Genomic DNA, 27,335 nt, shown 5'->3' on the forward strand with positions numbered 1-27,335 from the left:
GAAATTCCTAAAAGTCCAGCATTCTACATTCACAACAATGAGATCATTCCAAAAGGATAACCTTCGGATGTCACATTCTCTTTAAGGCATTCACCTCCAATTCTTACTTCAACAGAAGAGCATGAAAGGGTTAACACAGCTTCCCACACTGCCTGAGAGTTGCAATCAACTGGAATATCTGGTTCAATCTGTTGTTATAAAGCACAGTCCAGACAGCACTGTCACTACAAGGGACAATCATTCTATGAACACACACATAGTCTTGTGACCTTTACTCAACATTCCAGAGATACAGGAGCTGCATGGGCCTGGGGAGGAGGGGAGGGTTATAAATAGTGTGGTATGGTGGGCTTGACACTGGGGTGAGGCCAGGGTAACTCCTTATCTACAAACTCCTTATCTCTGGAACATCCAAACCATTTACCCACCTGACTATCTCAGACTGTCCCCACGCCTCCTGGGGACCTGGCCTTGGCTCTCCCTGGCCAGGGCTCATCTGCCTTTCAAGCTCCAGCCTCCCCTCCCTGGGTTTCATGTCTCAGCCGGGACCTGATCATTAAACCCTATGTGCTCACACCAGGCCATGAAATCTCATCTCAATGTGTAAGGGCCTTTGTCACCTGGAGCCAAGCAAGATGCAAAAGGTAATAAAGACCCAAGTGGGAGGAGAGGAAAAAAGTAAATAGGGAGAGGCAGGTGAGGGAGTGGGGTCCTAGGCAACAAGTCCTTATGGACCCAGCAAGTCTGTGTTCAACTCTGGGAGACACAAAGGAGATGTGTGCTGTACTGGAAGACAATGATTCTTGCATGCAGCCCACCCAGTGCTCCCATCCTGGCTCCGCCACTTCCCAGCTGTGTGACCCTGGACACATTTCCCCTCAAGAAGGCAGTGTGCCTTCCCTATGAGGTTGTTGTGGGGCTCTAAGACATGTCCCTAAAGGGACTAGCCCAGTGCTGGTACACAGAGAGTGCTCAATAAATGTGGGCTCCCTTCTCATTCTCTTTCCCTTCCTGCCTCCATTAGAAAAGGCTGGCTCATCATTGAGGCTACCTAAACATAAGAATCCAGTCTAAGAGAAGCTCTGTCCTTCAGGGATGATGTGCTGAACCCCCAAGTAAGAAAGAAATTAACTTTGTTGAATATACTGCTCAATACTATTAAGGGACCATTCCTTCAACAAACGTTCATTGCGTGTCTAACATGTAGCGAGCATTGCCCTGAGACTGACTGATAAGCTTCCTTGTTCTAAGTACCAAGGGGCTTTAAACAATTACTGTCCCTAAGATGCTTTTGTCCACAGTCCTGTCTCTGTCTTGGAAAAGAACATGACAGCATTCTATCTGCCAACATCAAGGCCCTAGATTTTAGGGAATAGGAGATGGCCCAAAGATGATGATGACAAAGATTATAATGACACAGCAAACAAAAAGCGATGCTTGTGGACAGCTGAATGGAGATGTATGCAGGTGATTCTCTAGGTAGAGGACGGGACAACAAGATCCATGGCCCCAAGCTGCTGTGCCAAAAATCTGACCCCAACTCTAAGCTCGCCAACATCATAGTGGAGATCAACATTTTTCCATCTCCCTGTGGTGAAGGACGAGTTTTGCTTTTTTACTTTCATTTTGTTGTGAACTGATACTTTTGTAAAATGCACAGATCACGTGCTTCAATGCTACAGTGATATCCAACTATTTTAAAAGTTTGTAAACACATACTCTCGATGTTGGTATTGATCTCATTGCTAGCCAGCAGCAAATGATTCACTAACTGGCACCAATCTATGAACCACACTTTGGGTAGCACTGATGTAATTTAGTTAATTCCACACACCATCCAAAATCTAGCATAATACATGTGGCAAACAAATACAGAAATGGAATTGTAAAGGCCAACTTACTTGCTGATGGTTGAAATTTGATCAGATCTTGCAAGTCAGTAGAAATCTGGAAAACGTGGCTATAGAACTGCTGGATGGAATTCTTCAGGCCAGCAATGTCTCTGGAATGTGACCGGAGTGTCCCATTCATCTGCCTGATGCAGCTCCACAGGCTGCTGACATGCTTGTTGAGCCCTTCCTTGATTCTCTGAAGACTTCCAGAGATGGAATCCAGTTTGCTACAAGTTTTCTCCATATGAGACATCCTGCCCTCAACCACGGAGACCTCCCTCTGGACCCCATGTGTATTTTCCTTACAAGTGTCCAGCTCAGAGAGGACCTGGCCTTGCAGCCTCTGCCACCTCTCCTCCAACTGGCTGCAGCAATGAGCCATGGGGTCCTGGGGAGACGGGAGGGGCTCCACTGTCCTTTCTTGCTCATCTTCCTTAGAAAACCCATCCACTCCAGTGTTTCTACCCTCTCTACAGCTGCTCAGCTCCTTCTGAAGATGATTCACATCATCTTCTGTGTGGTTTAGTTGAGAGTAAAGAAAACTAAAATCCTGTTGAAGTTTCTGGATGCTATGTTCAGTTTCTTGAAACTTCCTATGCATCGTGTCATTTAGAGATTTCAAAAGGCTCAAACTATTACCCATTGTGTGGTCTTCTCCACTTGGCAAAGTACCTTCTATCCCATGAGGCTCCCCCTGGAAGTTCTGCAGGCAAATATCCTCAACAACTTTCACTTTGTTCTTTAAGTGGCTTAATTCCATCATGACCTGTTCATGCCCAGCCCCTGAAACACCTGGTAGAGCGGATGCTGGGGGAGTGAGTTCTGCATCAGTGCTGTTGGCCATCTCTAGGAGAACGCTCCCTAGCCGCTCTTCCAGAGACTGTATTTTCTGATCAAGTAGTTGCTTCAAGTCATCTACCTCTCCATTAATGGTCCCCCGAAGGGTTTCTTCAATGTAGAAACAATGTTCTTCTGCGTTCTTCTCTGTCACATTGATCCTTGCATCTAGCTCATTCCATCTTGCATCAAAGTCTACATCTGCTTCTGGAACTACAAGGCGGTCAAACTCATTGTCCAGTCGTCCATTCAGCATTCTGGTGGCTTCGGCAACTCTTTCAATTTTCTGGTCTAACATCTTGATCTGTTGTCCAAAGTCACCGTTCTTTTCACTGTCACAGCAATTTGACCGGGCTGAAGGATCCTGTAGCCGGGCTCGAAGTTCATTTATTTCTTTTCTCAGGTTTGTTTCCTTCTCTCCTATAAGCTCAATCACTCCCAGGTAGCTGCTCCCATAGTCATCACACTGCTGTTGGAGACCAACCAGCTTGTACTCACATGTGTTCTTTAGATCGGCCAGCTTTCTGTCCATTCCCTCCATGAGCTCCTCTCTCAGGGCATCAATCTTACTATCCACATAGGCTTGGTAGAGTTCGTTCGTCGTCATGGTGACCGTTGGGCCCTGGGCAGCCTCCTGGAGCTGTTTGAGCTGCCCTTCATAACCCTTCACTTTCCCATCCAGCTCTTCCAGCTTGTCACTTTTGGTCTTAAGAGCATCCCTGACTTCAGCCAGTTCAGACTGGATGTCCTTCATGCCAGATTCCTTATTGTTGAGGACACCAGGAAGCTGGATGGTTTCTGTATCTCCACCCATGGCACTGTCAGGTACCGTCTGGGGGTGCAGGTTACTGAGCCATGATGCCAGCATTTTGCTAGCATCGTCCTGAATGGCATGTTTGAGGTTTTCGTTCACTCCAGCGATGGAAGACTGGAGATCAAGAACTGTCCTTGTGAGTCGGAGAATCTTCTCCTCAAGCACCTGGATTTTCTTTTCCTGAAGTTCTTGGGGCACCTGTTTTGGATCTACCACCTGACTTGGTTCTGCTGCATGAGTTGGTGACAAAGTCTTCTTGGGCTCTGAGACTTGGCTTGGTTCATTGTCTGTTACAAAGAAAGAGTTGGACATGACTTAACATTTTCTACCTTTACCCAGTTTCTGCAAAGACAATAAACAGGGTACTTACGGAGTACACTTAAACCCTGACTTACAGATCCCCTCTCACAGCAGGCAATCACTGTGATAGAAGGAAAAGAGTATGGCCGTTGAGTCAAATAGACCTCCGCATGCACTCTGGCTCTGCTGTTTACTGTCTGCCCTTGAGCAAATTAATTAACTTCTGTGAGCAAGTTAATTAACTTCTGTGAACTATACTCCCCTCATCCATGAAGCAGAAGTACTATCTTCCCTCCTAGGGCTGTTAAGAGAATATTTACATGGCACATAATAGATACTCCATGGTCTCTTTCACCCTGAAGGAAAATATTATTTATCCGCCTTATCATATGAACACATCATCCCACATTGGTGAACTGCAGCCACACCCCAGTGGTTGACTGCACACTGTAAAACCACAAGAAACCACTTTAGCGAGAACCACCCATTAGCTGTTGGGTGGTATGATATCATACAAGCAGCAAGTTATCCTCCAAGCAACTCCTAAATGTTTTTACTTTTATTAGCACCCCTATGCTAAAGGAGTCCCATAGACATTGTTTAGCCCTGTTATGAAGTTAGGGAAAGTAAAAGCAAAAAAGAGAGACAAAGCAACTGATTCTATCGGCATCTCCTAACAATAGAGCCATATGGCCACATGTAATAAGATTCACTAAGTCAAAGAATACGGTCATTGAATTTTTGATAATCCTACTTTGAGAAATACACCCCCAAGGAAATAGGAAAGAAAAAAAATATTATAAAGATGATTGTGATGAGTTATAAAATGAAAATAAACTGACAGATACAGAGATAGCTAAATTAAATAAAAAGGAAATTATTGAAGCCTGAGGCAATAGGAGAATAAGAAGCAAACCATGCCCTTGAAAGAAGTAGGATACACGGACTACCAGAAAGGGGTTAACGTCAATCAGCCTGCAGACAACACTCAGACATACCATGTAAAGTGGAGAAACTCAAACAACACAGATTACAATGAAATAAAACGCAGAAATGTACACTGACAAACACTGGAAGTAAACTGAGAATGTTGCAGCTATTTGAGTTTAATATTCATTGTTTTCTCCTCCCTCCTCTAAACTTTTGTAGAAGATCATAACAATAGCTATGATTGATTAAAATCAATTTAGAGGTAAAACCAAGACTGGGACTCAGATGTCCAAACTCCCAAGCAGAGAACTATAAAGAATGCCTTATTTTCCATACTGAAAAATGTATTCTATCTTGAGACACTAGAAGAAGAAAACAAGTTGTTGAATCACATTCAAATGAAATGCTGTTCTGAGCAAAGGAAATAAAAACAAAGAACAGGTGCATGGGGGAAGATCAAGGATGTAAGAAAACGCTTCTCTCATATTCTACTGGTGGGGTGGGAACTGCTACAACTTTTTGGAAGGATAATTTGGTAATATGTATCAAAATACTCAGAATCCTTTTGACCCTGCAATTACGTTTCTAGAAATTTATTCTAGTAAATAATCAAGGATGAATCCAAAAATTTAACTGGAAAAAAATTCTTATTTGAATATTATCTATAATAATGAAAAACTGAAAACAACCTAAGTGACCAACAGTAGGGGGCTATGTTGAAATAATCACACTCTCTGAAGCCATTAAATGATACTGTAGAATATTTCATGACATGGAACATTGTTCACTATAAAGTTAAAAAATAAGTTCCAAAAATAGTATATTTTTTTAAATGATAGTGGGTTGAGGATAAGCATTTCCCTTCATTCTCTCCTGAAATTCCACTAAACTGGCAAAAAAGAAAAAAGGACTAAAAAAAACCCACTCAAGGGGCTGGCCCAGTGGCGCAGCAGTTAAGTGCACAGGTTCTGCTTCAGTGGGCCGGGGTTCACTGGTTCGGATCCCAGGTGCAGACATGACACCGCTTGGCAAGCCATGCTGTGGCAGGTGTCCCATATATCAAGTAGAGGAAGACAGGCACAGATGTTAGCTCAGGGCCAGTCCTCCTCAGCAAAAAGAGAAGGATTGGTAGCAGTTAGCTCAGGGCTATTCTTCCTCAAAAAAAAAACCAAAAACGAAAAAAAAACCCTCAAGTCACACATAAAAAATTGGGGATCAGTATGGTTTTGGACGTTTTAACAGCAGCAGTGGGAAGCTAGAAGAAAACTAAGCAATGCTTTCAAAATTCGGAAGGAAAATTATTTTCAACCTAGACTTCTGGTGTTAGAATAAAAATATTTTCAGACTATAAAATATCAAAAAGTTTACCTCCCATGCAATCTTCCCATGAAACTACTAGAAGATGTGCTCTACCAAAACAAGGGAGGCAACTGAGAAAGAGCAAGCAGAGAGTACAGGAAACAGAATCAACGGAGAGGCAAATTAAGATTGCAGGGTGGCAGCTGTGTACCAGGAACAGAGGGTAGCTGGTCCGGGCTGGGCAGGCGAGGAGGCGCAAGGACAGAGTCCCTCAAGAAGACGAAACCAATGTGTCTGAACATAATGAGAGGATGTTTAGATAAGCAGAAGAGAGTTTGGCTTGAAATAGGGATAAAAACATAGAAAATCAAGTAAAGGAAAACATAAGACAATTATTAACTCTAGAGAAATCAAAAAAGCTGTGTAGGAAAGGCAGTATAGTCTTAGTATACTACACAGCTCAGCTGCAAACATCGTCTACATAGTTGCTACAATGTAAACAACAAATAGTGAATAAATAAAAACATGGAATAACGATATGGAAAGGATCGGGGTACAGGAGCTGTGTGTTGGAGAGGAGGTGAAAGGGAGTTAAAGCCTCACCTTCCGTAATGAGAAGTCAGCAGATAGGGAGGTAACTTCCAAAAGACCGTCTGAAGAGTTTAGAGTAACTACCCAGGAAGAGAAAGTGGGGGAGGAGGAGGACCCCTGAGTCTCCTAATCGTCCTCATAAAGCTATTCGACTCGTTAAACAGCACATAGGTTTAAGCTTTTATAAAATGAAAACTAGAACTAAACAAAACAGAAATGAGCTATCTGTTATGATCCAACAGACCCCCGCCATGTGTGCCCATCATAGTACCTGTCCTGATTTATCGTAATTACTTGTCTAATGTTTGCCCTCCATGACGTCAGGGACCGGGTCTGCCTTGCTTTTCACTTCCCCAAGTACCTAGGACAGAGCCTGCCAGACATAGAAGCTCAGGAGATATTTGTGGGATAAATGAATGCATTTTTCTTTAGCAAATCGTATATACAGACATAGGAAAGGGTAATAATATTCTCTAGCAAAATGTTAACAGTAGTCATTAGGCAGTGAGACTATGTATACTTAAATCTTTTACAAACATCCTTTAATTGAAATGCATTACGTTTGTAACACAAAATATTTTGAAATCTATTTTACAGACAATGTTGGGAAGTACTACCAGTTTCAAAACTAAAAACACCTCATGAGAAAATATAACCATTTAAAGAAGATTTAAATAACCAATTCATAAGAAAATCTAGACTGCATTTATTCCGACTCAACTTTAAAAAGTAAGGAAAGATAAAGTGAAGTAGAATAAAATGACAAAAAATTTTTATCTGTCAAAGTCATTCTCTTAATGTTACACTGAAAAGCAAAGGGGCGCTACTGGTTGAAAATTATAATTACTTCCTTGGCTATTCATTGAGTTTGTGTTACTTCACTTCAAAAAAATACTCAGGGGGCTGGCCCTGTGGCTGAGTGGTTAAGTTCGTGTGCTCCGTTTCAGCGGCCCAGGGTTTCACTAGTTCGAATCCTGGGCGCGGATATGGCACCACCTATCAGCCCATGCTGAGGCGGCATCCCACATGCCACAACTGGAAGGACCCGCAACTGAAAATACACAACTACGTACCGGTGGCTTTGGGGAGAAAAAGGAAAAACAAAATCTTTCAAAAAAAATTCAGAAACAAATAAGAACAACCTCACTAGATACTTCTAATTGGGGGCTTAGCTTTGCAAATACCTCATCCCAAACAGAATGAGAATCATTCTATTTCCTACTTTTTAAAAAACAAGTTTAACTCTTCATTCAGGTTTATGGGAGCTTGTAGACGAAAAGTGAAGTAAAAACAGAGCTTCCTGCTGTTTGAATCTCCTCTCCTCTGTGCCCCAGGCTACACAAGTGTCAAACCACCGGCATCTCCTACAAGGATTCTAAGGACTCGGCTCTCACAAGTTGGCCCTGACAAAGCAATTTACTTGCCAAAAAAGTTTATCTTCCGATCGCTATTGCTTCTGCAAATAAACTTGTGTGCCACACGTGTCTCCTGCCGCGCACATGCGTGTGCTTCGAAGACCTAGGGAACCTCAACCCTGCAAATCATAAACCCTGTTTGGAGGAGCACTGGAAATCCCAGTGGCGCCCACGCAAGTAAAGCACAAACCAGAAGTCACCTGTGGCTTTCTTCATGCTGTTTCGAGGCCGAGCGGGCGTGGGGCGGGAAGTCTTCACAGTGTCTCTGGGACCTTCTTGGCAGTCTCCTCCTCTAAAGCCAGGGCAGCACCTCCATTCCAACTGTGTCACCGTCTTGTACTTCGTGACGTACCTGGGTCTGAAGTTCACACGATACCTGCCAGAGAAAAGGGTGGCATCTCTTTACTAGCTGCTGTTGCAAGCAGCCATGGCCCTCCTGGAGTTTGACCCGAATAAAGAGGATTCAGGTCACTCAGGGCCTGCCTGCTCTCTCCAGGCTCACCCAGAGGGCATCACTGGTCTCCTCAGGCCACCCCCGGCCCCCTTGGGTTCAGCCAAAATCACATCAGCCTCAGGAAGGCAGGGGCTTCCTGAGCCCGGGTCTTGGCCTCCATCCTCCATCTCTTAGAGCCACATGCACCCGGCCCCCTTCCCCCTAAAGGCCAGGGAAACACACAACTTAGAAAAACTTAGCCCCACAATTCCCAGTGGATGTGGACTTTTCACAAACTAACCTTTTGTTTCACTGACCAACTTCTGTTCTAGAATTTGCTGCTTTGTGGAGATTTTTCCAGGTGTAACTCAGGGTCTTTCTGTGTTTCCAAGAAACATCCCTGGCGCCCTTAGCATCTGCGTATCCATCTCAGCACCTTTTTCCCCAACACTAGCAAACAGAGCAGGCCGAGAGGCTTTGGAGATGGCACCTCACATTATTTGTGTTCAGATCTTTTTAAAAAGGTGCCCTGTCCATACAGCTAACGACAGAAATACGGAAGGAGAATTAAAATCATTGGAAAATCCCCTTTCAAAGTGCACGTTCCCTGACGCACCAGCACATCACACAGAGGCCCGTGCAAGGAGCGGAAAAGTCCTCCACAGCCAGCGCTGGGCCCAGGACACATGGTGACAACCCAGCAGCCCTGGGCACTTGGAGGGCTGGACCAGGTGCCCCTGCTAACAGCACAGACGGCAGCCTGCTCTTTAAGTTACCCCCACTTCTGGTTCTGGCTGGGAACCATCACTCTCTTGAACCTCTTCGCTTTCTCTTCATTTCGAACACAAGCACTAGCAGCTGGCCTTCTTTTTTTGGGCCAATTCCCAGAAAGAAAGAGGCTTTGCATCTCTTCCCCAGGGCTGCTGTGTGCTGCTCAGAGGTAATCAGGCGGGCCCACACCAGCCAAGCGCCCTGTCTCGGGACCAGCCTCGTGGCAGGTGGAGTTCAGAGTTACATTCCTGAGACAACGACAGATTACCAAATGTAACGGCCCTTCGGCATCTCCCCCGCGGGTCAAAAGCATGTCATCTAAGACCTCAAATGTCAGGATCCACCCCGAGGACAGGCACAGCGTCCCTTCCAATTTCCAGGAGGGCCCTGCTGATGGCGCCCCCACAAGTGTTAGCGTCCCAGCACCTTCCACTGCCCGTTTGTCTCGGTCCTTCGGGTCAGTGGGTCTCCACCCTGGCCGTGCGTTACAATCACCAGGGAGCCGTGGAAAACTACCAACGCCTGCGTCTCGCCCTCAGAGGGTCAGATTTAATTGGTCTGCAGTGGGGTCTGGGCATGCGGATTTTGAGAAGCTCCCATGGAAGGCTTTCTCAAGAAAAAATGAATAGAAAGCCCAGTAAGTAAAACAGAAAAGCAAGGGCTGCTCAGGGGTGGTGGGCTGGACCCCCTTCTGGCTCTTCATTCCTTCCCATTCCCACCACAGCCCCCATCAGCCCCACCAGATTTTCATCTTTTCACAAATGAAAAAACAGAGGCTCAGAGAAGTTAAGTGACTTGTGCAAGTTCCAACGGTCAGGAGGGGCCAGGGCTGAGATTCAAACCCCAGTGTTCCCCCCGGGCCCCACACGGCCTCCCAGCACGCAGAAGCAGCAGGTCTCTCTGGCACTTGCCTTAAATTAGAAACGGGCCCACCCACCCAGAGATGCTCCAGAAGGCCCCACAGCTGGGTAAGAAAGTAGCCACTGTCCCCGTTCGGCAGACATTCCACTTCATTGTTTTGCATACACAAGTACAGCATAATGCTGGAAAAATGTGTAATCTCAGAAAAACTTGGTTCCTCTGAGCAGTTAAGACTGAATGTGAAAATGTGTTTGCTCTTGGGTTTTATTCATGTGCCAGCAGATGACAGCCCATATTAAACCCTCTTGGACGTGGCTGAGCCAAGACTAGGAGAGCAAAACATGTGGCTGCAATGCCCGTGGAAGAGGGATGACCTCCCACCCCACCCGGGGGCCTTCACAGCCCCTCGCTGCCGAGCCAAGTGTAAGAAAGTTCTTGCTTTTCCAACACACTTCATTATTTTCTTTAAAGTCAGTTATTATTTTGGAGCCAGCTCATAACTTAGGAAAGTTCCCTGGAGCTCCCGCCTTCCTCTCCACCCCCACCCTTCCCTAATCGCTTGCTGTAGGGTTTCCGGTTTCCGCAGTGGGGTTCAGGTTGACAGCGTCTCCAACGAAAGTTTTCAGGTCTAGCGTGGGGAAGAGGCCTTCCTGGCGAGCAGTGACAGCTGGAAACGATCAGGCGGCCACTTCTAGCCGTGGGAAAGCTCACATTCCGACTTCTTTGTGCACGATGACACAGTTCCCCGAGGCTGCCTTGGGTCTTCAAGACTCAATTTGGAGGGAGTTAAGGGGAGGAGGTATGGGTTGTCCAGCCCCACAGCCCCACTGGGATTTTTCCCGCAGAAATGGGGACCCCCTTACACAGTAGCCAACTGGGAGGGGCCTCAGAGGATGGGGAGAAACCCGGTAGGATTCCCAGGCCACCTGCCCTCATCACCCAGGGCACTGTAGGACAATATCTTGGCCAGGCAGCTTTAAAAAAATGCCTAGGCCTTTACCCCTCAAAATTCTAATTTTAACTGGTTTCTGGGCAGGGGGCGCCCAGGCATCTGTACCTTCCAAAACTCTCCAGGTAACTGTCCAGCACAGCCAGAGGTGAGAAGCACTCCCCCAGACCCAGGGCACCACTGGCCTTCCTAGCTGGGAGCCGGGAGTCTCTAGACACCCAGGCTGGGAAAGTGGATGGAGCCAAAGCATCCCCAGTGTTCTCCGGCCGTGGACTCAGAGCACACGGGAGATGCTTGATAGATACTTACTGAATCAGCCAACTGCACCCAGCTGGGGGCCACCAAGCCCAGGGATCGACAGCCAAAGGGACAGAGTCACAGTGGTGCTGGGCTGGAGGGCAGCCTCAGGCTGCAGTTTTGGCCCCCATCCCAGTCTTGGGTCGGGACTGTAACAGCATCCTGCCCCCGGGGAGCCCTGTCCACAGCTGCCTCAGATACCCCCGGGGCCCCCTGCAAGCCGTGGCAATGAGCCGACCCATAGCCTGAGCCGGCCCCCAACCCCTGCCTCAGCCACACCCATCTCCCCAACTCTCCTCTCCCCTTCCTCTCCCTCTGAAGCCCTTTTCAGGGTGAAACAAGGGTTCACCATTTTTATGAGTTCAGCCTCTATGTCAGGGCACCCGATTGGCCCAAGGAGATTCTAACGAGAAAGAAGGTGGCAAGAAAAGGATGGAAAAGTCAAATCTGAGCTCTGCGACCACATGATTGGAAGTGTCCCTGTTAAAACAGAATGTGACAAAATGACTGTGCCTCCATTTGCCATCACCTCCCACAAAGACTTCCTCCTACTGACCGGAAGTGAGACCTCATCCTAACTCGCTTCAGCTCACATTGGATGTGCTTGTTCAAGGCTCATCTCGTCCACAGACTGGAAGCCCCGTTAGGGCAAGAATTCCTAAGGATTTTGTTCTCTACAACATCCCGACTTGTCCTTCTGTAGGTGTTTGATAAACAATTAATTATTAATCATTAATTAATCCATAATTAGGCCAGCCCCACGGCCGAGTGTTTAAGTTTGTGCGCTCAGCTTCAGAGGCCCAGGGTTTCGCCGGTTCGGATCCTGGGCGCGGACATGGCACCACTCATCCAAGCCATGCTGAGGTAATTTCCCACGTAGTACAACCAGAAGGACCCACAACTAAAATATCCAAATATGTACTGGGGGGATTCGGGGAGAAAAAGCAATAAAAAAATTAAAATAAAAAAATAATCTATAATTAATGATACTAGGTCTTATCTTAACTTTTGACAAGGTTTAGGGGAGTCCTCTGTCCACATTAAAAACCCAAGAGTTATCTTCAGGTCCAACCCCGAGCAGATATGAATTCCTGAGTCTTCCCAGGACAAACCAAGCTCCCAAGTCCTCAGGTCATGAGAAGGTGACCTGGAGATGTGCTGTCCAATAAGGTGGCCATTAACCACATGTGGCTGTTTACATTTAAACGAATTAAAATTAAATTAAATTGAAACTTAGTTCCTTAGTCACACTAGCCACATTTCAAGCGCTTAACAGCCACATCTGGCTAGTGGTGACAGTATCAGACAGCATGAACACCATCATCGCAGAAAGTTCTGTTGGACAGCGCTGGCCTAGAGAGTCACAAGACTGTCAACAGAACAGCAACGGGCACACATCTATCTGCTCATCTCTTGATTTCTATCCCACTTCCACCCATCGTCTTTCTCCTCTCACATCCTGCCCAACAGAACTTTCTGCAATGATGATGTTCACACATCTAATACCACATGTGGCTGTTAAGCACTTGAAACGTGGCTAGTGTGACTGACGAACTAAGTGTTCAATTTAATTTTAATTCGTTTAAATATGAACAGCCACACGTGGTTAATTTTATTTTCTCTAAATATAACATATTCTCTGAATATAATATATTTTCACACATCACTGGCATAGGATCTTCTAGACAACTGTTCCACAAAGGTAAAGATCTTTTCCCTGCACTCAGTATTTACCTGGATTTTATTTTAACACAAGCCTCTAAAACTTTGCACAAATCGAAAGCCCAGTGCCCCATTGGGGATACTTGCCTGACCAGGATTTCTCCCAAGAACACTTTCTAGCAAACTCTCCTTCTTCCAGTCCCTGGCTTGCCCCCAAAAAACCTGGAGCCAACTCTTCGTGCTTTGTCCCGCACGTGTGGTTCTGCACAGTATCGACTGGAACGGGACTGAGGGGATGAAGAAAGAAGGCAGGAAGAAGAGGTGCTTCCCTCTCTCTGATAGGGAGCACCCTAACTTGGAGAAATAACCACCTACCTGGGGACAAAGAAAATTAGGATGTGAAGGCGAGAAGTCATTTCACAGAGTGTCAGAACGGGCGCCCAGGGAGACTCGCTTGCCGGCATTCAGCTGCTACTCCGCGTTTTCCACAGAGCACTAGTTTACTCCAGCCACAGTAATTCAATTTAAAAAATTGTGGTAAAATACACACTATATGAAATGTACCACCTTAACCATATTTGAGAGTACAGTTCAGTGGCCTTGATACATTCACATGTGCAACCATCACCACCATCCATCCCCAGACATTTTCATCACCCCAGACTAAAACTCTGCACCATCAAACACCAGCGCCCCACATCCCCTCCCCCAGCCCCTGGAACCACCATGCTACTTTCCGTCTCTAGGAATTTGGCCACCCTGGGTACCGCATGGAAGTAGAATCATAGAGTATTCATCCTTTTGTGACTGGCTTTTTCACTTAGCACAATGTCCTTGTAGGAAAGGAAAAAACTTTTCCTGTACCCTCTTATATTTCTTCCTGGGGCTTGTAAATTAAACTGACAAAAGACAAATGAACAAGAGAAAAGGCACAAATTTAACTGATGATAATATTCTTATGCGCACAGGGCCTTCACAGAAAAGAAGTGAAAACTCAAAGAAGCAGTTACACTCAGGGGCTTATACACCATTTTAACAAAGAGTGAAAAATCGCAGAAAAGTGACCAAAGAAAAGGGGGTTTGGGCTTCTAGGGGCAATAAATTGTGGGAATGTGGCTAGGAAATATATGGGGGAAACTAATGGAAGAGAAGAGCTATTTTAGTAAGGTTTGTTTATGCAGATGCATCTCAGTGCCAGCTCTCTGTGTCCAGCGACAAGGGTCACTCTCCTCATCCTGGTACAGGACAGGCAGGAAGGGGGGCGGGGCGGCACAGAGAGGTCTTCTTGTCTCTGCTGATTCTCAATGGCTTCCAGCTCAAATAATCAGCATGCCAAAGTGGCATGTTTGGGGGTGGCATAGCCTGACCCCCTTCATCCTCAGGTTCGTCCATATTGTAGCATGTGTCAACATTTCCTTTTTCCCCAGTAATTCACTTGTACAAAGTTTGGTCTCAGTGTTCTAATTTAGAAATTGACAAGACAGAGGACTGATTTTCTAGGAACTGCTTGTGGTGAATGGATTTTTTTCTTTCTTTGTTGTTGCTGTTCTATCAATCAATGAATAAATAAGTGAGCTTCTTATTGAAGTAATACTTTGCCCAAAGTGAATACCATCTGGCAGTAGAGACTATAAAGGTTGAAATTGGAAGTGACTTCAGAAGTCTGTTGAAGGAAAAGTGGTTCTGCACCAGCAGAAGAGACTCCTCCCATTTGAATCCACTTTGTTTTACCGACAATCAAAAAACTGACCATTTGAAACCATGCCCAGGGGCCGGCCCTGTGTCTGAGTGGTTAAGTTCGTGCGTTCCTCTTCGGCAGCCCAGGGTTTTGTCAGTTCGAGTCCTAGGCACGGACACGGCACTGCTCATCAAGCTATGCTGAGGTGGTGTCCCAGATGCTGCAACTAGAAGGACCTACAACTAAAAATACACAACTATGTTCCGGGGGGATTTGGGGAGAAAAAGGAAAAATAAAATCTTTAAAAAAGAAACCATGACCATCTACAGAGACAATGTCTGCAATCTGAGGAGGGGACTCTGACCCTCAAGGTCCCTTCCGATGCTAACTTCCATATTCTGAAAAAGTCTCCCCACACAAGGCAAAGTGAGGGGATCAGAGAGCCTTCTTCCAGGTGACAGCACATCACACACAAAAATTAGAACTTTCATCTTATGTTTTTCTGCTACATTACATATTTTTTTCGTTTTTGTTTTGTTTTGTTTTAGGAAGATTAGCCCTGAGCTAACATCTGCCACCAATCCTCCTCTTTGTTTGCTGAGGAAGCCTGGCCCTGAGCTAACATCCGTGCCCATCTTCCTCCACTTTATATGTGGGATGCCTGCCACAGCATGGCTTGATGAGCGGTGCCATGTCCTCACCCAGGATCCCAACCAGTGAACCCGGGCCGCTGAAGCAGAACATGCGAACCTAACCGCTGCACCACTGGGCTGGCCCCTAAGTTACACATTTTTAATTAGTTCTCTGCCTGGAGAAATTAATACCATGGAAGGAAAGAAATGTAAAATATTTTACTTGACTTTTTAGGAAAATCTAGCTAAGTTTTAGAAGCCGAAATGCTTGGGCAAATATATTTCTGAAATATAAAATGTATCAATTAATCTAAAAGTCAGATGGATGAGCCCTGATTAAAATCCAGTTACAATATAGCTGTGTACACTTTTTAAAAATCACAGATCCTAGACCAAAGCAATGTGTTCCGGATGAAAATGCATGTATATAAGTTCCCAGAACAAAGGAGATGTTTGCTGGAGAAACCACAACTGTAAGCTGCTTATTTTTCTGTTTCCTCTTGAATTAGCTTCCTTAGGTACTTAGAGGGGCAAGTTAGATTTCAAAACCTAAACTCCTCTTGACTTCTCAGTAGTTTGCCCTGATCATACAGCGTAATAAGTAGAACTTTTCCCTACAGTTCTCCACAATTTATCACCCCCCTGAACCCTGAGGACAGAGCAATTCTCTAGTCCTGAAGAAAGGTGATTAAAGAAAACCACAGGCTCAGTCCCAACTTGGCTGCAGCAGACAGTGAAGCTGTTACTCTCAGATTTAGTGGAAGGGCAGCCGGTACCTTCTTTCGGAGCAAACTTGCATTGCTAAAAATGACATCATCCCGCAGTGCAGGGTGCGTCCCGCACCATGAGATACAGCTTATGCATGTGTTCCAACCAGCCCACATTCCTCGTTTTAACTTCCTCGCTTTGGGAGATACATTACAACACTCAAGTCTGTGCCCCGACAGTGGGGAGGAGGGCCAGCGAGTGTGGGGCGTCCCCCAGGGCCTGAGCTAATGGGGCTGACTTTCTGGAGGGCTGAATAATCCAAGATGCTATGAAGGCCCTCATTCTCCCAAAGAATTCTTTTGGGAAGGGCTATTGCTGCCGCAGGCTGTTTCCCCCAAATCAATTCTATACCGCTCCACTTCGCAAATTTACGTCATGTGTCCTCATTCTTGGATCCGAATCACAGAGTGCTCTCCTCCCCATCACTCCCTGAGGCACTCAGACCCAGTGTTCCCACAGTGCAGCCATGAGAACATCTGCTAGCCTCAGCCTTTCGCATGATGCTCATCACAAATGAAACTTTCTGTGGTTTGGGGATCCAAACCTTTCCTTTCAGAGCCACCGAATCACTCTATTTTGACTATTTCCTCTTTTTTTAAGAGGAAAAATTATTTCCTCAAATTGTCCTACAAAAGTCACCATAATTTCAAAATCCTTTTTCCTGGGCTTCCCTTCACTTGGTTTGCAACTCCTCCTTTTTAAGGCTCTCGCTCACTCCGGGCTTTCTCCTCTTCCTCAATTCCACAGGCTCCAGCCCCTCCTCACGCTGCAGCTGCCCGTCCAGCATTCTCAGCACAGCTTTTCCAAAGACTCACAGGGAACTGGCTATGACGTCCCATCTTAATCAATTTTCGACTTTTGGGCAAAGACCATGGATGGTGGCAAGCTTTTAAACAGCTGTGCCTGTAAGTTGGTGGAAGTCACTTAAAAGCTTAGAAAACCCTGAAACAGTAGGAGTTTCTCTGCAGATATAAAAACAACATTTTCTCCCTTTGGACCAATTCACTTTCAGTTAAAAAAATAATATGAGGGAGGCCGGCCTGGTGGCGTAGTGGTTAAGTTCGTGTGCTCTGCTTTGGTGGCCTGGGGTTTGCAGATTCAGATCCCAGGTGCGGACCTACACACTGCTCATCAAGCCATGCTGCAGCAGGCAACCTACATATAAAGCAGAGGAAGACTGGCACAGATCTTAGCTCAGTGACAATCTTCCTCAAGCAAAAAGAGGCCAGTCTTCCTTAGCAAAAAAAAAAAAAAATCTGAGAATTGAAAGCACAGGAATACTTGTGTTTGTTTTCTAATGTATAACCACACTGGGGGGAAAAGGACCAAGATGTTATAACGTAGTTCCATATTTCTCACATTGTCCAGACTAACCCAGGATTACTCTGTTTTTTAAACCCACACTGAACACGATGAGGCAGAGACATTTGCATTCCACTGTGCTCTGCTTAGAAGGAACACAGCTTTTCTCCCAAAGAAGCTGCCACAACCCACCCCACCTCCAGGCCTCAAGGTATGGACAAGGGAGTGGGGGCTGCTCAGTAAGATAAAAAGAAAAATTTTGCATATTTGCTTTTACATGGGAGGTGGTGATGGAGCAGAGGCCATGGAGGAGGAAGAAATGAGGAGGGACTTTTCTCCAAGAAGACTTGGAGTGGCCACTGGATTCAAGGGTGGTGATACCTCCGACGTCCTTGAAGCCATTTGTGCTGCTACCCACAGTCTTCAGTGAAGTCCTCCATGCTCATGCAGGCTTACAGGACTGGGTTTTCCTTAGGAAACTTGAGGCCATGGTGTTCCATAGCTCAGCCAACCCTACGTGGTTCTGAGCGAGACAGCAAGGAACCCAGCACGCAAGGGCTGTGGGACAGTATGACTTGGGAATTGTCCCAGGCTAGAGGGAAGCTCTTGGGCATCCACAGTTCCTGTAAATTCAGAGGTGTTGAAATACATTTCTAGGCCCAAGATGAGGCTGCTCCTAGCTGGGGTGCCACCTCAGCAAACCAAACTTTCATGTTCCTATAATCGCTCCACTTGACCAGAAACGCAGCCTGTCCGGTCAGCCAATACCCAAATGCCAAGCCAGCTCTGGGCTCTACACTCATTCACCTGCTCCTTGGGCTTTCTAAATAAGGTCAGATATGCAACCCCAGCCACTCCCGCCCTGTTTCCATGTTGCCTCTTCTAGTGCTCTACGGAACTCGCTCTTGCCCACAATCCCTCGGGAAGAGTGCTCCACTGCTCGCTCCACTGTACTCCCCCATCCATGGACTGTATCTCCTTGGATAAAGGACAAACTCATTACGAAAGTGTACAATTTTTGTCATTTAACAGAGGGGAGTGAGACTAACATATTGACTTTGAGGTGAAGAAGGGCCCAACCAACATCTGTTAACACGTTGAAAACATATGCAGCTTAAGATGTGGAAGCAACCCAAGTGCCCATCAAGTGACGAACGGATAAAGAAGATGTGAGATATGTATGTATATAGATATATATACACAAGAGATCACTACTCAGCCATAAAAATGACAAAATTGTCCCTTTTGCAACAACATGGATGGACCTTGCAGGTATGATGTTAAGCGAAATAAGCCAGAAAGCGAAAGACAAACACCATATGATTTCACTCATATGGGGAAGATAAACAAACACCCGGACAAAGATAACAGATTAGCGGTTACTAGAGAGGAAGGGGGTCAGGAGGTGGGCACAAGGGGTGAAGGGGCGCATATATATGACAACTGACAAATAATAATGTACCACTGAAATTTCACAATGTTATAAACTATTGACATCAACAAAAAAAGTAGCTTTAAAATATATATGTGTGTGGCTTGCTTTCCATTTCTTTAGAATCACGTTTATTTTTTAAGAAAAGTTACATAGATTGCATTATTTTGTTGTTTCATTTAAATAAAACAATTAAATCTGTGGTTTAAGTAAAGGTTCTCACCCTCCTCATAAGCAGGGTCCTGAGCTGGCCCACTACCCAAGACTTCACTAAAATTGGCTTCAATTTTTGTAAATAAAATATAAAGCAAGTATAGTATTTTCAAAGAAGGCACAAAATTAATCTTTAGAATAATCCCCTATGTTTTTAGAAAAATTCCCTATGTTTTTAGTAATAACTTTCTCAAAATGCAGTTCTGTCTTTGGTCGTTGTATCCTCCCAATAACACCAAATCATTCTTCTTAGTTGTGTAACATGAACCCTCACGTACATCACAAAGAGAGCCAACATACACTTACATCTCGGCAAAAACTTTAAAGGTTACGCTGAGATAGTCAGTTCAGGAATCTAAATTACAATTTATGTCATTACTTTGGTTGATTTAACTGGAATCTACCATATCTCAAATCTTCATTTTAGCTGCAAGCCATAGCATTTTCATTCAGTATTAACAACTATTTTCAAAAATTATGTATATACATCACAATTTCATTTTTAAAGCACAAGCCATGGACAGTTGTTCAAACTTATGGTCTCCATGACTAAAAACTGAAAATCAGACTCAGCACATACGACTCTTAACAATGGGAGGGAAGACAAGCTAAAAACACATGCCCTCCCAAGAATAAACCCTAATGTAAACTATGGACTTGGGGCGATTACGATGTGTCAATGTAGGTTCATCAGTTGTAATAAATGGACCACTGTGGCTGAGGGTGTTGATAATGGGGGAGGCTGTGGGTGTGTAGGGGAAGACGGTAGGTAGTAAATCTCTGCATCTTCCCTCAATTTTGCGTGAACCTTAAACTGTTGTAAAAATAAGTAGTCTAAATAGAAAAATAAAAAAACAACCCACATGCTCTCTCTTTCATCCATTCATTCGGCAAACACCCTTTTGGCACCTACTAGATGCTACCCAGGCACCACACTATGGCTTTCCTTGAGCCACCAGTATCCAAAATGGAACAGTCATACTTCTATGGAGACCATACGGAGAATAATGTCTAATTCTATTTTCCATAACAACAGTCGCTGTTCTAGTCCCAACTCAGCCAAAGACCAGTTAGACAAGACCCAAAAACTTCTCTAATCCTCAGATACCTCAAATATAAATTGGGATTTATAACATTTGCCCCTCTTCTACCTCCCAGATATTGGAAGAACAAAATTAGACAACAGAAGAATAAAAACTGTGAAACTATAAAGCTTTATGTAATTGAAATTTGTAAACAGTGTGTGTGTATATATATATTTACTATAAGGCAAAAATATGCAGTAAGATACAAAATATGGGTTCCTTCTATAATAATGGACTCAGTTGCTCATGTGAAGGATTATAGTTGGCTCCTGATCATCAAAGGTGACAAATAATGAGGTCCTGATTGTCCTATGGATAAGGGCAATCCTGCCATAACCTCCAAATGACAATCCATGAACTAATTTGCCTTCCTTCACAACACACTTTTTATCAATGCCTGGGACAACGGATGACACAGATTGCTCAGTGACAGCTCTTCACATATCCTCAAACCTATGCAGTATTACCATGCATTAAGCAAAATGAGCTATCACCTGGCCATTCGAACTGGGTTGAGGCCTCTCATCCTCTCCACGGCCACGTCTGCTTCTCCCATCACCTCTGCCTCAGGTCTGGCAAGAACCCAACAGGCCCCTCCCGCCGCCCCTCACCCCCGCCCCGTTCTCTCCCATCTCAAATCCAGTTTGCACACGTTGCCGGATCAACATTTGGAAGCACAGCTCTGATGATGTCCCTGATGGAAAACGTCCCATGATTCCCCTCTGCCTAAACGATAACGCCCAAACTCCCAACCCTGGTTGTTATGGGTTGAATTGGGTTGCCCCAAAAAAGATATGTTGGTCTTCTCACTCCCAGTAAAGCGACCTTATTCGGAGAAGGGATCTTTACAGAGGTAATCAAGTTAAAAGGAGGTCATTCGGATGGGCCTTAACCCAGTATGACTGGTGTCCTTATGCAGAAATCTGGACAGAGACACACACAGAGGGAAGACGACGTGAAGAGACACATGGGGGAGATGACCAGCTATGAGGCAAGGGGAGAGGCCTGCAACAGATCCTCCCTCACGGCCCTCAGGAGGAACCGGCCCTGCCGACACCTTGACTGACTCTTCCCCACGGATGTCCCTCCGCTTCTCACCCCTAGGCCCTTGCTCAGGTTCTTTCCTGCCTTATGCTGGTGTCCTCTCACAGCTGCGTATACTCAACCAGAACCGTCCTTCAAAGCCCTGCTAAAATACCACCACCCGCAAACAAGTTCTCAGATTCCTCCTGGCTGGAAATAATTTCTTCCACCTCTGAACATCCTCCGCTATTTGTGCTTCTCTCATTGCAGTTCTCATTCCTACCTTTTATTTTGTAATTATTTCTGTTTACGTCTCATTTCACCTGAACATGAACCTCTGGAGGGCAAGAGGGAGTTCAGGTTCCTGGCTGTGTCCCCTGGGGCCTAGTCCTGGGCCAGACGTAGGCTTTACACAAAAATATTTATTTAATGAAACTGAGAAACCGACAGTCTTCAAATAATAAGTCTCCTTTAACCCTATTGAGCTTTCTGCCAATTCAAAATGGCCTATGCTAATTATGCAGCCTTAAGCCAACATTTTCCGTGACTATAAATGAGAAATAGGTTTTTTTACTCCATTATGGTTTTATCTAGTGTTCTACATCTGCTATGTATTTACCATCCTCAATTGGTCTTCAGAAAAATCAGAGAAGTAACCTATCAATATAAATGATTTTGCACACACTGTATTTTTCCACAAGTCCTCAGCTACAAAACCACTATATACAAATGGTGGCACACACATACAAAGGAACGCTGCTCAACTATAAAAAGTAATCAACTATTGATACCTAGTACACCACGGAGACACCTCAAAATAATCATGCTGAATGAGAAAAGCCTAATAAGCGTGCATACTATATGACTCTATTTACACAAAACTCTAGAAAATGCGAACTCTTCTATGGTAATAGAAAGCAGATCAGTGGTTGCCTGGAGAGGAGCGGTGTGGGGAGAAACTGGAGGGCAGGTTAGAAAGGGGTATGTGGAAACTTTTGGGGTGATGGATATGTTCAATATCTTGCTTGTGATATTCGTTTTACTGGCCCATACACACGTCAAAACATTAAATTATACAAGTTTAAAAATATACAATTTATGTAAATTATACCCCAATAAAGCTGTTTTACATACATATATATATTTCCACATTAGGGTATTTTAAAATGTCTTCAGGACTATGAAGGCAAAGTGCTAGACAGCCTTGTCTTGACCATCCAATAATATATCTCAGTGAAGGAGAAACCAAACCAGCATCGCTAAGTCTTTTTCAGAGTTTCAAAATGAGGATTTAACTAAAGTTGTTTGTTTGTTTAATGTATCAGATGACTCTTCAGACACACAACCGATTGTTTTACACATTGGAACTCAAGCCTAAAATTTATTTTTTTTACTTTTAAACGTATCAATCAATGTTAAGGAAGATAGTCAAAACAGAATTTTCTTTTTCATAATCACCTTCAAATTACCATTTTGTGTGAACAAAATGTCAAGGACATAAATTAGCATCTTGAAAATATAACAAAGAGTGACTACTCACTGGGATCATTATTTTCCAGTGACATTCCGACCAGGAGTGTTTAGAGGGTACCTTGCGACTTCATTCAGGAATAGCCATAACTGGTCTTTCTGCTCCCCCCCCCCCCCCCCCCCCCCCCCCCGGCGGCACTGTCAGTGAACAGGGAATCTGGGTTCTATCCTGCTAGTTTTTTTTTTTTTTTTTTTGCAATGATGCAACAGAATGACTCCCAAATATCTTGAGAGTGGCCAGAAAATGACGCAACGTGTTGGGATAGGAGAAAGGTGCAGTGTTTATCACCACCAAGCCGGAGCCCTGACCTTGCACTGTTGTCCTCGAAAGTTGCTGCCCCAGCTGTAAGCAGCCGAACATTCTCCAGCATAGACCACCTGACACATAAACCAGGCCTGAACACTATCAGGACAGCTGGCCAGACTCGAGATTCTGGAATGTTCCAAATCTTCCGAAAGGCTCGACTATGCCTCCCTGCCCAAGTCCTTCATTCCACAGCATGTGAGAGTGACTTGGGTTGAAACTGACACGAGCCAGAGCAAGGCTTTCATGGTGAAAGGATCTCCCGTGAAGGGCCCGATTGTGCAATTCACCCCCACCCCGAGTTCTGTCGCAACCAGCACCACAGCTTTCATGCTCTGCTTTCAAGATACATGGAAAAGCTTCAGTTAGCAGAAAAACAAGTGGCATTTTCACCACTACAGTTTAGAAAAAAACTTATGTCCTCGTCCCACGATCTTTAACAGCATCCTTGTTGAACAGATGTAGGGAAACAACTTGAAGCAAGAGGGAACTCTCCAGTGCTTGGTTTTACAATGGATTGGGAGCAAATCTCCATAAAGGATAACCAAGTTCATCCCACTCATTCGGCAGACCCCGTACAATCACAAATGTGTCTAAAGATGGGAAAAGTTAGGAAAAAGTTGAGAAGTCTCAGAGCAAATTCCCTTTCACCGAAATGACGAGTTTGAGAAGGCTTCACCTAACCTGTCTCTTACTCAAATTTCTTTCAACCAAATGCATAGTAATATGCACTCTCTTAAAAGGCTGACACTGCAGAGAATAATTTTTAGGCCTATTTCATAGTCTAATATGTTCTTAGGTGGAAAAAAAATAAAAAGCACAGCTGGGTCCTGACACACCCAGAAAAGTTTGCTTCTCCAGCACTTTCAAACCAGGAATTTGGCTGGTTTGAACGCTTCCCACTTTTTTTCAGCATCCATCACCACTTGAAAACAGGAAGGAAAGAAGAAAACTTATTGGTGAGTTTCGTTTTAATCGTTTCATTCCTTTCTCTCCAGTGTGAACTGCTGTCACGCTGAAAACTACTGTTTTACTCTCTTGATCCTACCGAGAAACCACTCTTCCTAAGGAGAAGTCACGCTCCCAGCATTTTATCAAGTGTTATTTTTAAGTCCAGAAAACTGCTTCATCAAGCACAGAAGCAGTTAATTCCGAGTAGTGAAAGAGTCATGCAACAACGACAAATCAGAACGTCTGGGTGACAGTCTGGAAGTAATCTGAACGCTGGCATAGTCTGTCAGTTTTGGGTTTTAAAAAGCAGCATGTAAAACGCTGTCATCGTCCTATGCAGCACCCACTGCATTATTCAGTAAACATTAGTGACATCTTAATATGACTAACTTGAGGAACAGGGTTTTTTCTAAAAGTAGAGAATTAAAGCAGCATATTAGTAGTTTCATGAAAAGTGGACTGGGGATCAGCAGAGTCAGGCACCACTCACAGCAACCTGGAACCTCGCTGACCTCTCTTTACTGACTTGCCTACCAGGCTCTCAGACATCTGCAGAACCAGCTGTCAATGCCCAGGGCACCCGGAACATTTCCTTCCTTCCTCCCTTCCTTTATTGGTGAGGAAGATTGGCCCTGAGCTAACATCTGTGCCCATCTTCCTCTATTTTGTATGTGGGATGCCACCACAGCGTGGCCTGATGAGCAGGGCCATGTCCACGCCCCAGATCCGAACCTGCGAACCCCGGGCCACAAGAGCTTCGAGATTAACCCCTCCGCCACTGGTCAGCCCCTGGAACATCTACTTTAAATCAATCATGATCACTTATGTGCATTCCCAAAAGAAACTGTACTGCTGGCTTTGCTTGCAAAGAGTCTCTAAGAGTTTAACTTTGCGTTTAAAAGTTGATTTTATTTTATTTTTCTCAGTGTGACTCAGGAATTTTATTGATTTAAAGTTTTTTTTTAATTGCGGTCACACTGGTTTACAGCACTATATAAATTTCACGTGGACATCATTATATTTCGATTTCTGTGTGGACTACATCATGTCCACCACCTAGAGATAAATTACCACCCTTCCCCATACACATGTGCCCTATTGCTCCTTTTGCCCTCCCCTTCCCACTAAAATTCAGTTTCAGTCATTTCATTTTCGTCATTATTATCTTAGTTCACTCAATTTATTTACTTCATTATTTAGCACTTCGATCTTTCTAACAGGCAGGACGCATTAACTTCAAATTCGAAGCCCTCAGAGATAAGACCCCCTGAGGCGAACACTCTACACAAGGAGACCAGAAGGTTCATCAGACAGTGCTGGCTACTGTACCTGACGGGAGTGTGACAGGGCGGTTTTTAAAAGTTCTGTCAGCTATGTTACCTCACCCGTAATGTAGAGATGAGGGAAACCAGCCTCAGAGAGGCTGAGTCACTTGCCTAAGTCACACAGCTCAGTGGTGGTAGAGCTCAGGCCAGAAGCCAAGTTTTCTCTCTCCTTTTCCAGAACACATTGGCCACACCAGCCCACCTCCAGGGACTACCTCAGGGGACCCCTGCCCCCTCCACCTCCCCTTTTCTCACTACTTCAAAATTTTAATTCATTTACAAAGTGCCAACATGGGTAGAACAGATCAGCAGAGGAAGATCAATTGACGGGACTAAAACATGGTTTTACAAGAAGCAAACTGTTCTGCTTAAGGCCATAACCTCTATTTGAATCCTATGCATTTTTCTCCAAGATAAGAAAGGTAGAAAACGTGGCCCATAAGCATAAAGTTCTTTTTCTAAGATCCCGTCCATCTCTGCTCAATCTCATCTTCCCCGCTGAGCTTGTGATGAGAATAACATAAATTGGAAGTGTTCTGGAAACACCGAAGGGCTCTACAAACACAGTGTCTTATCCACTGGGAACCTAGGAAGGGGAAAGAGCAGAAGAACAAAGAAACTGGAGAGGAAAGTGTGAAGACTCTGGGGAGGTACAGAGAAACAGGCCCCACTGGCTGATAAGGATGGAAGCCCCCCAAGGGAAACACCCCAGGCGCCTCCATGCCGGCTCCCGCTCGCTCGATTCCATTCGAGTTTCCCTCAGCACCAAGGAGCAGGCTCCTAACAGTCGATGGACCCCAAGACACTTGTCTAAAAGCTGAAGGAAAAAACACTCCCCCAAAGCTATACACACAAAACCCACATTTTGAATTGAATGTAGAGAACGTAGAATTGACTCAGGAAGATGTAAGCCCTCATTTTTTCCCCAGCCTTGTGTCCTTTGTTTAAAAAGAAAATAAGCTTTTCCTGGCTGAGCTCGCTCTCTAATAGGCAGCTTTTCTTCCAACTGAATAACCATCTGCTCCCCTTGGAATCTGAGGATTGGAGGAGTTCTGGAACTCAGCGCTTAGAACTCACACCTGCTGCAAATTCGCAAATTCGCAAATTCTTAGTCCGTTTTATCACAGCAGCACAGCCTTCTCCAGTTGGTCCCACCCAGATCCCTCCCCTGACTGATGAGATTTTTTCTAAAGAGCTAATAGGAAAAATTCCACCGAGATCAACACGCCCAAGAAGGATTCGGGGGCGGAGGTGGGTAAACGCTGATAAACCCGAGTCAGTTTGCTGTATCAGAGAGGAACAGAGCCTCAGCCCAGGGGTGGGAGCGGAGCGAATACAGGGGGAGTCATCCTGCCTCACATCTGGGGACCTCGGAATCCTCCTCAAGGCAGCTGCTTGCACACAGCACGCCCCCAAATGCCTCAAATGCTAAGAGCAGTCAGCAGGTCCAACGCAAGCTGAGTGGGAGGTTATGTGACCAAGTATGTGGAGCTACTGCCACGAAGCATGAATGATGCATGAACGGAAACAAAGGCTGGTCCAAGAAGGAGAAGAAAGGCCGCGCTGTTCTCCAGCAGCGGTACACCCAAACACCGCCAACCCGCGTGCAGGGGGCTCCAAGGAACCTCGGGCCCTTCCCATGGCACAGAGGTGCCAGCGTCACAGCACGGGCTGCGCCAGGCATCACACACACACACCCTCGGCGGTGGGTTTAGACAGCAAGGGGCTATGGGAGTGTGGAGTGGGAAGGGCCTAAGGCTTGGAAATAACAGACCTGGGTCTGGATCCAGGCTTTGCTGCGTCCTAACTACACGCCCTCCTGTAAAATGGGGATAATGCTCCCAGGGGTCGCTGTCAAGCCGGAAGGTAATGAGTCTAAGGGGCGCATTCGTTCCCACAATGGCCTCCAGGGCGACAGTCTCACCAAGTCGGGCCCCGACACTGTATTAAGCCTTCCCGGAAGGTCATCCAGCCCGATACCCTGCAGAAAGAATTCTAAGTTGTTCACATTCCCATTCTCCCAAAATGTGTCCCTAAAACC

General features: G+C 45.2%; 1 protein-coding gene across 1 annotated transcript in view; it reads right to left on the minus strand.

The window, feature by feature from the left end:
• Positions 1–27,335, minus strand: part of EMILIN2 (elastin microfibril interfacer 2) — a 50,752-nt gene that overhangs the window by 17,768 nt on the left and 5,649 nt on the right. Inside the window, exons 3-4 of the mRNA XM_046672159.1 lie at positions 8,279–8,454; positions 1,902–3,830 (exon numbers count right to left, since the gene is read on the minus strand). Of these exons, the coding sequence (XP_046528115.1) occupies positions 1,902–3,830; positions 8,279–8,454 (2,105 nt within the window). The remainder of the gene's footprint in view (positions 1–1,901; positions 3,831–8,278; positions 8,455–27,335) is intronic.

The sequence above is a fragment of the Equus quagga genome, chromosome 9 (assembly GCF_021613505.1).
Source record: "Equus quagga isolate Etosha38 chromosome 9, UCLA_HA_Equagga_1.0, whole genome shotgun sequence".
NCBI classification, from domain to species: Eukaryota; Metazoa; Chordata; class Mammalia; order Perissodactyla; family Equidae; genus Equus; species Equus quagga.